At 53.1% G+C, this 12,456-nt stretch overlaps 4 protein-coding genes across 4 annotated transcripts; 2 read left to right on the plus strand and 2 right to left on the minus strand.

Moving 5' to 3' along the window:
• Nucleotides 1-2,625: 2,625 nt before the first annotated feature.
• Nucleotides 2,626-4,539, minus strand: PV08_00280 (uncharacterized protein; the record flags this gene model as incomplete). Its single annotated transcript, XM_016374646.1, has 2 exons — nucleotides 2,626-4,186; nucleotides 4,415-4,539. The coding sequence occupies 2 exons, from the start codon at nucleotides 4,537-4,539 to the stop codon at nucleotides 2,626-2,628; spliced, it is 1,686 nt and encodes a 561-aa protein (XP_016239922.1).
• A 1,233-nt stretch (nucleotides 4,540-5,772) lies between these two features.
• On the plus strand, nucleotides 5,773-6,882 carry PV08_00281 (uncharacterized protein; the record flags this gene model as incomplete). Its single annotated transcript, XM_016374647.1, has 1 exon — nucleotides 5,773-6,882. One exon carries the CDS (start codon nucleotides 5,773-5,775, stop codon nucleotides 6,880-6,882), a length of 1,110 nt encoding a protein of 369 aa, XP_016239923.1.
• Nucleotides 6,883-7,734: 852 nt separating this feature from the next.
• On the minus strand, nucleotides 7,735-8,846 carry PV08_00282 (mitochondrial thiamine pyrophosphate carrier 1; the record flags this gene model as incomplete). The annotated part of the gene is made up of 3 exons (XM_016374648.1): nucleotides 7,735-7,863; nucleotides 7,922-8,755; nucleotides 8,814-8,846. 3 exons carry the CDS (start codon nucleotides 8,844-8,846, stop codon nucleotides 7,735-7,737), a joined length of 996 nt encoding a protein of 331 aa, XP_016239924.1.
• Nucleotides 8,847-9,464: 618 nt separating this feature from the next.
• PV08_00283 (uncharacterized protein) lies at nucleotides 9,465-12,254 on the plus strand (the record flags this gene model as incomplete). The annotated part of the gene is made up of 1 exon (XM_016374649.1): nucleotides 9,465-12,254. The coding sequence occupies one exon, from the start codon at nucleotides 9,465-9,467 to the stop codon at nucleotides 12,252-12,254; it is 2,790 nt and encodes a 929-aa protein (XP_016239925.1).
• Between the last annotated feature and the right edge of the window lie 202 nt (nucleotides 12,255-12,456).

Here is a 12,456-nt window from a genome sequence, read left to right on the forward strand (position 1 = left end):
GTGAATCCTAGTCTAGTCTGTCCAGGGCATGATCATCTGTCGACGGTATAGCCACCTGGAAGTTTGGTGGCATTCGGTTGCACCGTGGAGAACCGGGGAAGGAGGGGTCCGGTCGTGAGATGGACCAGGGTGTGCACAAAGTGTGTCAAGGTCAACCTGGCTCACTAAGCATAGCCCCCAGTGGATGGACAGCCACCGTCCGACAGAGCTGCAGGGGGAACTGCCATAGATGCTAATAATATTTGAAATCTCGTATTGCATGACGAAGGCTGGCCCAGGCTAAGGCTGTTGTTCCTCTGGTGCCACACGACCATATAACGTGGAGAGTGTACTCCGTAGTAGGTGCTGATCTCTAAGCTTGTCAAGATGACCCGTTGACGCCGAGTTGCCGCGCCGGAAGTGTTGGAGCTTGTCTGCGTTGCAGAGCTTTAGTTAGTCCCTCCTGACTCGAGGCCAGGCGAAGAAGGCAACAGGCATACTCCGGAGCAGTGGTACCGGCAAAGAGTGACAAGGATATGCCTGGTTCGTGGCGGCATTGTAGCGAACCAGAGGCACTCACTCGCCGCAACAGGGCTTCTCAGTTGGCTGGCGAGTGCTCTCGGTGCAATCTTTGTTCCAGACAACGATCCCTGGTAAAGTTGGGTCATCTTCCTCGCCAGAATGCGTGTCCTGGAAGCTACTAGGACGGATTTGGTGCTCTGTACAGATCGTTGCGACAACGCACACTCCGACAATCCGCTGGCTCCTGGCCATGATGTTATCACATGTGCCATGCCTCAATATTGTCGTAAGTATGGTCGCATGGTAAGCCCGCGCTAGATGCTGCCTCCCTGGGTGCCCGGGATGTGTCAATTTCGCGCCCATGTCAATTCCATGTGGTTGGGAGTTCTCAGATCTCGATAGGGCAAGTGTTGGAAGCGGGACCGTCACCGCAGCTGGAGGGAGAGGCACGGAATGTCCCTTTGACAGTTGCAAAGAGAAGAGGCCGTAGTTTCGAGGCCTGTCCATGACACCTTAGTTGCTCAGAAGAAGTTAGGAGACGCCACTATCACCGAGCTTGAAGGCGTTAGCGACGCCTATGGAGCCCCAAGATGCTCGGACGGGCCTTGCCAGTGTGCCAGGCGCCGAACCGGGGCCACGGGATCGTCCAGCTGGAGTCGGTGGAGATGGTGTGAGCGCTGGGTGCCAGTGTGTCCGGGATTTGGGCTTTTTGTCGATACGAGCGCGCCATGGACTTGACTATTGCCGGAATGGTGATCAATATATCCCTTTCCGTGCAATTGTTGGTCATATGTGTCGATCGGCACCGTGTCTCTGTATTTGCAGTCAGAGTTCGCTGGACCGGAGACCGGAGGGGTCTATCTGAGCCCTTGAGAGAGACGAGGTTGGAATGCAGAGTCAATCTCGACGTCGCAACCGTGCTTTCTCAACCACAGTCCCGATCTCTTGGACAGGATAGGGAAGTCTGACTCTCCTCCAGTAGCACGCAGGCGAGGCAATACCGCGTCCGCGAGCTATTGACGTGCTGGCTCCGAACTTTGGCGAGCGATCGGCCAAGGGGCAACTGGGGGAATACGAGGCGAGTGTCCAGCATCCTCGAATCACCGCATTCAGCCCGCCAGTCTGCCGACAACCTCCTCGATTCATCGCCAGAGTCTGGCTATCTCCTGTCCCCTGTCTCCTGTCCCCTGTCTCCTGCACCCTGCACCCTGCACCCTGCACCCTGCACCCTGTACCCTGTACCAGACATCGTTAGTGTGCTTCCAGCCGCCTGTCGCCGCTGGCAACTTTTGCTCAGCTGCGCTGAGCTGGCGCTACAGCACCTTCGTCATCCCTGTTCGCGACTGTTTCTGTCTGTGACTCTCAAGCGAGCCGACGCAGTCATCGAGCCCCGACTTTCCGTGGTTATGCTCTTCTCGGCAAACGGACTGGACTGCTTCAACACGAGAATTGACGAGTTTGGTCTAGAGCTTCGACTACAGAGGGCCGGGGGGAGATGCCTGTCTTCCTGATTTGCCAAATCCCTGCTCACGGCGAGACGCCTGCACATCCGTTGCTCTGCAAAACCAGTTGCGGACGCCACTGAAGCCAGAATCCCAAACCCATCTTGAGGAGCTCCCATGCCATTGGCACTGACCAGCGCGACCGTCTTCCTCTAGCCTAGATCTCGATCAATTCCACGTGGCATGCTGAGTCTCTCGGTCTCCCGTTGCCAGATATACATAGACTAACCTGCTAATGGGATCGGCAATCCAAGTCTGGAGGCTTCTCTACACCCTGGATATGTACGTAAAACTTAACCCTTCTGGTGTGAGGCAGGTCTCGATTCTGTCCTAAGCTCTTTACCTGCTCGCTCCTGAATCGCCAGTAGCTCCACAGCTCGCGTCCTTTCCGACTTGAGGGGGGACAGCTCTGCATGCGAGATGCGAAAGCACCCTGGCTTCGAAGCTCATATGCCCAACGGAACCATTGACACCTAGAGGTCCATCGATCTTGAACGTTTCTAGTAGTAGCTTTCTCTCAAAGTCTTCCTGACCCTTTGATTTCCCAAAGCAGTCAATCTTGATAATTAGTGCTCCTGATGGATGGTGGCCTGTGGAGCCTCAGCTGCACTTGCATGGCCCATTAGAATTCGCGTACACGCACCCTCATGCCTTCGCTATCATACCACTCATAGTCGTCGCGTACGTGAGGAGAAAGTCGTCTCTCAATGAGTGTGAGCTCGTCTCTTGGTCTCGCCGATCCTTCATCGTTACCGAGACGTCTCGACCTGAATTTGCGGCGTCCTCCTCTCACGGACGAAACTCGCTGGCGGGGTCCACCTGTACCAGGTAGTTCTAAGGAGCTAAGTGAAGAAGCAGCTGTTGGCGACCCTCCACCATCTCGTCGTTCCGGGCGACGCTGAGATTGATGTGTCTCGTCCAGCCTGAGACTGTCCTCTGATTCTCTATCAGGGTCGTCAATCTCTCCATCAAGGCCAGACTGGTGCGGTCCTTGCGGTTGAGACCTTCCGTGTTGAGGAGAGTAAAGCCGTGCATTGTCCCGATATCGTGAACGATGGACATGACGATGTTCCTCGGTCAAGAAGTCATTGTAACGTCCATCGTCGCCTCTGTAAGGATTTTCAAGACGATCCCTTTCTCTAATAGACGTTCTCGTGCGTGTATCCTGCCGGTGGCGGTCGACACCACTGTACGTCTCCACTTCTTGCCGCCTCCTTCTGGGGCGATCATCATCCTCGTCGAGATCACGCAGGATGAGCTGTCCTACTGGGGACGGCCGCATTCGTCGGGTATGTCGTGAAGTTTCCGCGTGCCTTGACCTCGAGCGTGGACGACGTCTACTCCTGTAGCACTCTTCCGAGGAAGAAGATAAATAAGACTCAGAAGAAGGATTGATAGACTGATCACGCCGATGACCCGTAGCGTGAAGGCGTCCCACAGATTGAGCCCTTCCACGTGAATGATGTCGTAGTCTTGGTACTTGGCGGGATCTTGATCTTGGTGTTCGACGTCCATGCGACCGAGGAGGCTGATTAGGTGATAGGCTGGACCTGGAACTATCTTCCGTGTCAGTTGCGGTTTCTCGACACTTTCGACAAATAGTTTTGGCCGGAAGTTGTCCTGGAGGAATAGGATTCTCGTAGTGATATCTGGTAGATCTAAACCTTCCGCAAACCTCACATTTATACCGCAATTCAGTTGTCCTGGATTGGGGAGCAGCTGGTGTGTAGGACTGACGTAACTCTGGCCCTTGCACGGGCATCAGAGGTATTCCAGGACCGTTCAAGGCTCCGGGCACTCCGTTTCCATGCCCGGCCTGGGGTGGAGGAAATGTCGCTGGCGGCATGCCAACAAACACTGGCTGTTGAAGGGAAGGGAGCGGAAATGTTGGTGGCATTTGCGGAGGCAAGAACGGCATGGGAGGAACAAACGGCGGAGGGAATTGTGCATTTTGCTGAGCTGCTGCCATGCTATGTTGAGCTTGCAGCTGCGGATGCTCGTTGTCTTGTTGTTGGACTGGCATCAAATACATGTTTACAGGCTGAGGCTGGCTTTGTGATGTTGGATGCATGGTTGAAGGGTCTGGCGCAGCAGCAGGCTTTGGGTTTTCGCTGCCTGGAGGATTGTCTTCAGGCGCAGGCGATTCGAGAGGCCGTGGCCAGAGGTGAATCTGATGAGTTTGCCTGACAAACAGTGAGCGCGCTCTTCGAGGAAACAAAACCCTAGCCAGGGATTGACGAGTAGATGGCAATTTTTCCTTGCTTCGAACGAAGTATGGACGGCCATCGGGGCCTCGTTCAATCCACATCGAGCTAGAAGGCATACTGGTGCTGGTGAAGTGCTGTCATCGTGTTGGCAGAGCTCGGGGAATTAAGGTAGGTGAAGCGTCGGAGAGAAGGAGGAACACTGACCTGTTCTCTGCAGCACCGTCATCTCGGAAACCCTGGTAAGCATCATATGAGGGATAGTATGTTCGCCCATTGGCAGTGATAGGTGCGTAGCTTGGGTAAGGATATGGATATGGTGCCTGCCACATGGTGTCGGTGCGATGTTCCTGAGATATGGGCAGCTGCGCGTGGTTAATTGAAGTAAGTCCACGAAGTTCACCAGAACCACTCCAGCACTTCTAAGTTGACCGGACCTTCGTCAGCATCGGCAGCATGGTTCGCTCATCTTGAGACCAATGCTATGAAGCAGACAAAGTTCATGAAGACGAAAGGAAGGCGGCGGTCGGGATTTGTGACAACTCTCTTCGTACTTATCGAGGAAATGCAGTCGAATGACATTCGGAGCCCTTTCACACCACCGAGTCTCTCTTCACCTTACCATTTCTCACAGAGACTGACGTATATTCAAACAGAAACATGAATATGCGACAGCCGCACCCCCGAAACCTGATAGCGATTCGCGAGCACGGAATTACTCCAGACGATCACAGCGCCTGCTTAGCAACCAGGGACGTCAAAACACAGGTCCAAACAGCCTCAAGATCATCTTCCTACTTCATGAGCTTCAGCGAGGTGGACACGACAAGCCTTCTTGCAGGTGCTTCACGTCGTCGAGACAGGCCAGGTGTTGTGGACGCCGGAGATGTTGAGAAATTCACCACATGACGACGTGTTCTATGACCCAACTGTAGCTTGTTATGGTGGCATGGTATGGCAATGAAGAGATATCAGCTTCCACAACACCCCAAGCAGACACATGAACATGGGATCCTTGATGAAGTGTTGTCTGCATGGAGACGACGAGGCTGATATGCCTCTTGGCTGCTGACATAACTACACGGTCCAATAACTGATTCATAGGCAGACCATGGGAACGAGAAAAGCATTGTCGTGCGAGGCTGTTCTGCACAGGTGGCAGTGTAACAGTCAGAGGGGCCTCCGTGCTACCTCTCCAGGTACCTGAGATATAAATATAGTACAAATGTGAATACCTGAGGCACCAGCCAGCGTTGTCGTCATGTTCAATTCGGTTCGACCTCGGAAGTTGCAAGATCTACGAATAGCCTGAACTCAACTGGCAACTAGGTATGTACTTTCAGAAAAAGTTGGAGCGAGCAACGTGTCAAGTGGCTTGGTATGAACAGGCTGCACACAACTCCATCTGCACACGGATTGACGCTCTTGACGAGAACGAGATCAATGTGTAGTTGGTGAGAATCCCAACAGTGCTCCTGGCGAGCTGACGACGGACTCCTGCTCCAACTCCCTCGCCCACAGCTATTTACCTTGACAGTCCAGTGGCTGACATTCCTTCACCCAACATGCCTCCCTTCAATCCGACCGTCACCGAGTTATATCGCAAAGATGTCGCATCGGGTGGACGACTGCTTTCTGCGGCAGAGCGTGAAAAGCTCCTGCAACCGTACCTACCACCTGTTCCTGCGCCGTCTTCAAGGATGGACAGCATTACTTCCACCACCGCACCTCGCCATGCGTCCAGAGGCCACAAGCGGCGCATACGACCCTTCTTGAAAACCAAAATCCATACCCTCCTGTTCTTCCTCATCCAACTCTTCTTTGGCATGTATATCCGCCTGCGCCAGATCTACCATGCCACGCTCGACCGAGGCCTCGCCATACGACATTATCACCACCGCACCCCCGAGTACATCCAGCGAGATGTCAAGAACCTCGACCGTCTCCCTCGACACCTCAGCGTGATATTAAAGTACAAGAGTGAAGAAGACGGAGGACTCGAAGCGCTCGTGGACGAGGTGGCAGAGTTGAGCGCCTGGTCAGCGTCTGCTGGAATACCGCTGTTGAGCATCTACGAAAAATCAGGGATCCTAAAGACGTACATGGCCAGCGTGCAAGAGGTTGTCAGCCAGAAGCTTACGTCTTACTACGGTCCTGCGCCTGCAGCGCCTAGTCTCAGAGTATTCGCACCCAATCTCCCCTCGACGAGCCCTTCGCCGATGCCCTCACCACGCATCCCTGCCCACTCGCACGCGAGTTCAGAGCGGCGCCAACATCTGGACCTCCTTCTCCTCTCAGCCACAGACGGAAGGGACACACTCGTCGATCTCACACGGACACTGGCTGAAATGGCACAGTCGCATAAGATCCGCCCGAAGGACATTACTTCCAACTTGATCAATACAGAGATCAGTGCGACGACAGCGATCACCGACTCAGGACACCCAAAATCAAGTAAAGATGCCGATGCTGGGGAGCCTGATCTAGTTGTAGTGTTTGGCCCTTATGTCAAACTTGAAGGCTACCCGCCCTGGCAGATCCGATTGAGCGAGATCTTCTGTGTCGGTGACTCAGGTGGAGATGTGTCGGGGAGAACCAGCACCAGGGTCGAATATCAAGCCTTCTTGAGAGGGCTATGGAAGTATGCCGGTGCTGAGATGAGATTCGGTAGATGAGTTGACTGCGCAAGAGCCGCCGTTGTGTCCTAGGCATAGAAACCCAGGCATACCACTCCACGCGTGGCGATACACAAAATGTACAATTCCAAACTACTGAAATCGAGCTTGAGAGCCACGCGCTGAGGTATTGTATATAGAGCATGCTAATCTTCTGCAAGCGAAGGTCCAGGCCTCGCCCCTCCTGCTTCTGACAAAGTTGCCGCAACCCGAAGCGCATTCTCGTTGAACTGAGATTGTTCCGCATGGAATGAGTGCTCATCTGGATGCAACACCTACTGCAATTTGCTTCGTTGTTTGGCACGGCGAATTAGATCCCCGCAGAGAGAGGTACGACCGTTGAATTTCTCGTGATATGAACTTGAGGCAATACTAGGACTTATTTCCAAGTCTCATCACCCTTTCGGATTTGATGTTGCGAGAGGAGCGACGCAGCAGGTCTTCAGGGGATTAGCATGAGGTATTCGTGCAGTACCCGCTATGGAAGGACCCCTCGACTTCGAGCGCCGACTTTGGGATGACCATGGTGTGCGTTGCAGCTGCATGGCCAGAGAGGTAATAATGGGACACTACTTTTCTACATCAGAATTTGTCAATACTATTAACGTAGTGCTTGAGGGTTGGACAACTTACGCTGGAGCTTGTAGTTACAATTAGTACAGGTGCCTTTCAGGGTTGGCGTGTGCTTCTCAGGACCAGCGGAGAACGAAGTCATCCTTCAAACCCGAAAACCAAGTTCTCTGCGCGCGCAGATCATATTTGTTTGGTTTGGGCGATACAGAAAGACTGCTATTAGGGGTTTCTTTCATGGACTAGTAATATCAACATCAATAGTTCAACGCCTGCTAAGTCTCAGTCATCATAATCATCATCGTCGTAAGGGTTGTAAATCTCCCACAGTTCATCGTCGTGATCGGTATTAATCAGCGCATGGAGAACTCGCTCGTACGTCCACATTGTGACAGCTGACGCGGGAGCGGCCTAATCGTCAAGTCAAGTCAGTACTGGGGCCACGTATAAAAGATGCGGGGATCTGTACCTTGAGCAGGCTGACTGTCAACCCACGGTACCAGCCACGGTATCCCTCTCGTCGCCATATCATTGCCAGGCCACGAATGACGCCGCGGTACTCGGGGATATTGGTGTGTATGTACCTCGTCCGCGTCGGACCTTGTACCTGGAGCCTCTTTCTGACCAGATCAAGGGGGAACACAGCAGTCTTCGCGAACACGCTGGCGAATACGCCGGCCGTGGCGTCTCCAGATCCGAAAGGCAGTGTCTTTCCGCCCATGTACTGGTGCAGGGTCTCATAGCTCATGAAGAACAGACCCATGTACGGCACAATTTGACCGACGGCGGCGCTAACACCTCTGAAAAATCCCATGGGTCCTTCATGGCGGTTGATGTCGAGCACGGCGCCAAAGAGGCCTTTGTAAATCCGGTCTGATCCCTGTGCGGCGAACCTAGTCCGGAGTAGATCGAGAGGGTATGTCACTGTAGTCGCAGCTGCACCCGCCCCTGCACCGCTGAGAAAGGATTCGACCGAGGGAGGTGGACGTGTCGGTAGATAACTCTGGGCTTGCGTGATTGACCGGTACGCGACGAACTGGATGCCGCCATAGCACACGTACATCAATTCGGCGGGGATATTGCCTTTCCACAGCGCTGGGATGCCCTCCTGACGAGCAATCGCTCGTAGAGTCGAGAAGACGCCTTTGTAGATGGGGCCCTTGATGCCGTCACACGACAAGGGATCCGACAACGAGTGTGGCTGGAGCTGGAGTCTGATCTTGACAACGTCAAGAGGTGCAATGCAGAACCGAGACACGAGTCCTGCTACACCGCCAGCTACTATGACTTGCTGCCTCGTGCCCTAGCACCGAGATAAGAATGAGCTCAACATTAAAACTGCCTCGGGGTCGGCGACTTACCTCATCTTTGAGCCGCTCAATCGCCGCCGACATCCGCTGGAACCGTGGATGACGGCTGCGGCACAGCGGTAGCAGGTCGCCCCGGCAGTCGGCCTTGATATTGGAAGCCTCTTCGGCGTGGGAGATGTTATCGCTGTTGTCTCAGGAATTTCTGTTGGATCGACAACCACCGTGTTGAGATTCGGCAATGATGTCAAGGTCGGCACGTGACTGCGCGTGTTGTTCGTTTCTCGCTGTGAGAACAAGAACGGGAAGGAGAAGGAGAGCCAGGAACAGGCTTCACCGTAACAGTCCACACCAAGGAGCGCTTTGCTGAATACCTACCTACCATCAGTCCATGTGATGTTGCATCGAAGCGTATGCCCTTCCGATGCTATCAGGGGGCTTTGTGATACTGGGTAGCTAGAGCGCGATTCTCGTGAAATAGTCAAGTTAGAAGGTCCCAACTGCAGTAGTTAGTCGGCTTACTTAGTGCTAAGCACTGACCCCAAAAACCACTTAACGCCTCCAATTCGCGTCTTGGAAGCGCCCGAGACCATCCACCTCACAAAGTCCACAACCGCAGTCTTTCCTCTCCATTGTTCCTTTCTCAAGGCACCGGCAATTCGCACAGTTCAACGCAATAATGATCCCGGTCGACACCGTGCGGCAATGTTCAGAAATCCTCGAGAAAATGCAACTCTAGATGCATCGAAAGCGGTTCTCCCGTCGACTGGCCGCCCTCCGACTCCGCCACACAACGCTGGCAGCAAGCAAGTAACCTCCTCTCCATACTTTGCCTCGCCATCGTCCGCTGCAACTAAGGCTCGCCCAATGTCCAAGACCCCGATCCTCGGTCGCCAATCAGCGTCAAGAATACCCAGCTCGAAGAAGAGTAGCTTTCGCCAGAATCAGAGTATTCTTCAATTCTTCGGGAAGACAGACAATAAGAATGAGGTAGACGCAAAATCGAACGTACCTCTATTTTTCAAAGATTCAAATCAGAGCTTTGAAGAGCACAGGGTCTCCGACCGGACTGAAAACACCTTCCATGAGGCTGACTTTACAAGATTCAATGAGGACGAAGGCCCGGTCAAGAGACGGCGTACTACCGACGAAGATGGCGACTTAATCGTTCGTACGCCCTCTCCTGAGCGCAAAGGTCCGGTGCCTGAGCTTGGTACAAGAAGACAGTCTTACACTGACCCTAAGCCTGTGAAAGAAAGGAAGCAAGTGGGTGGGTTCCTGGATGACTCCAGTGATGAGGAAGATGAGGGCTGGGTGGGTGCTGTTGACGACAGTCTTGAACGAAACCCAGCTCCGAGTGAGGTAGAAGAATTCGAGTCGGATAGCAAGGACGACATTGACCCCGGCACAGGAATCGCTGCCATTGACGTCGCCATGAAGTTACCAGATCTAGAGAATGAGGAAGCTCCAGACCATGATCGGCATGAGCGTACGAGCGGCGTAGGCGTTGTTCCGGAACTATCCCATGAAGAGACCAGCATGTTCAACGCCGGAGATTTTGGTGAAGATGATTTTGAAGAGGACGAATTTTATGAGGATGGAGAGGAATTCCTCGAACGAAGATGGATGGAGGAGCAACGAGAAATGGGTCTGACTTTTGATGAGGATTCAAAGTCTGAAAGCGGAGCGGACAGTGTGCGAACGCCTCGAAGTATCATAGAAGGTGATTTTCCGATTGAAGCCGAACAAACTGACAACGTTTCTCTCTGCCCCATCTGCAATGGCAGCCTGCAAGGTTTGTCCGAATCCCAAGCATCCTCCCACGTCAATGCTTGCCTCGATGGCACAGCCGATCCTCTGCCTAAGGAGAACACCTCGGTCCCTGAGATACCAAGGTTAGCAAACTCTAGCCCGGCTCCAGAAGTAGCAGGCACAAAACGCTTCCAGCGTGCTGCAGTTGCCCGTCCGGCACAATCAAATCCCTTCTCCATTGGAGCTGATGTCAAGGATGGCTCTGCCTTTACTCGTCTGATGTCCGGACACGCTGAAGACGCTGCGTGGGCAGAGGCAGCTGCGCACGAATCACGATCTCGGGGAAAGCCGGCGTATCAACGGACGTGTCCCTTTTACAAGATAATGCCAGGATTCTATATTTGCGTTGATGCATTTCGCTATGGCAAGGTGGAAGGTCAGAACGCCTATTTCCTCAGCCACTTCCACAGTGACCATTACATTGGTCTTACATCGTCATGGTGTCATGGACCTATTTATGCCAGCAAGGTCACTTGCAATTTGATGTTGCAACAATTGAAGGTTGATCCAAAGTGGGTCGTTCCTCTCGAATTCGAGAAGAAGGTCGAGGTTCCCAATACCAACGGAGTATCTGTGACCATGATTCCAGCTAACCATTGCCCCGGGTCATCTCTGTATCTGTTCGAGAAGGTCACCGGAAAGAACAGAGATGGCACGCCAAAGACAACGCGTATCTTGCATTGTGGCGACTTCCGCGCCTGTCCAGCGCATGTCAATCACCCTCTTTTGCAACCTGACGTGATGTGCAGTATCACGGGACAGGCTAAGCAGCAAGTGATCGACACTTGCTACCTCGATACCACATATTTAACGCCAAAGTACTCTTTTCCTAGCCAGTCTGATGTTATCGACGCATGTTCCCAGATGTGCATCAGCTTGTCGAAAGAAATAGTGGATTTAAACGACGATTGGGAACGCACGAAGGCAGACCGGGCTGGTAGCACAATGAAAAAATTCCTCGAGCAGGGCGAGGATGCTTTGCCGAAGCAGGAAGGAGACGAATCCAATACAAAGCCGAAGAGGCGAGGGCGCCTGCTCGTTGTGATTGGAACTTATTCCATCGGCAAAGAGCGCATATGTCTGGGTATTGCGAAAGCCATGGGGTCTAAGATATACGCACCTCCTGCAAAGATGCGCATATGCAAGTGTCTGGAGGACGACGAGCTGAACGCCCGACTAACGTCGAACCCGCTCGAGGCGCAGGTGCACATGCAGACGTTGATGGAGATCCGCGCAGAGACGCTGCACGAGTACATGACAAGCTACAAAGGGCACTTTGCCCGTGTTGTGGGTTTCAGACCAACAGGCTGGTCATATCGACCGCCTACGTCTCGATTTACTGAGAACCCAGCTGTCAATACAGTCTTGACCTCAGATGGCTGGAAGAGCAGATTTTCTATGCGCGACTTGGCTCCTCAGAGGGGAAGCACGAGAGAGTCCAACTGTTTCGGAGTGCCATATTCGGAGCACAGCTCGTTCAGAGAGTTGACCATGTTCTGTTGCGCTCTGAGAATCAATCGTGTCATTCCAACCGTCAATGTGGGCAGTGCAAGGAGCAGAGAGAAGATGAAAGGTTGGATCGAGAAGTGGGAAGCGGAGAAGCGAAAGAATGGCCTTTTCAAGGTAGAAGTCGGCGCAGATGGGTGGGGAAGTGGTGACGGGAAGTTGAGATACGGAGTATGAGTGAGAGTCTGGATGTACAATTGTGTATCATTCTGAATATCTTTGTCTTTGCCTTTACATGTTGCGACAATGGCAAATAGCATCGTAGCAGAGCTGCTCCTCCACGTTCCAGCACATGGCCAAAAACCCATCAGATCGTCCCAGTCCTGGAGGAACCATACACTGCGCGCATTTCAAGTATGAGCGACAGAAGATAGGTCAT

The sequence above is a fragment of the Exophiala spinifera genome (genome assembly GCF_000836115.1).
Source record: "Exophiala spinifera strain CBS 89968 unplaced genomic scaffold supercont1.1, whole genome shotgun sequence".
Classification (NCBI taxonomy): Eukaryota; Fungi; Ascomycota; class Eurotiomycetes; order Chaetothyriales; family Herpotrichiellaceae; genus Exophiala; species Exophiala spinifera.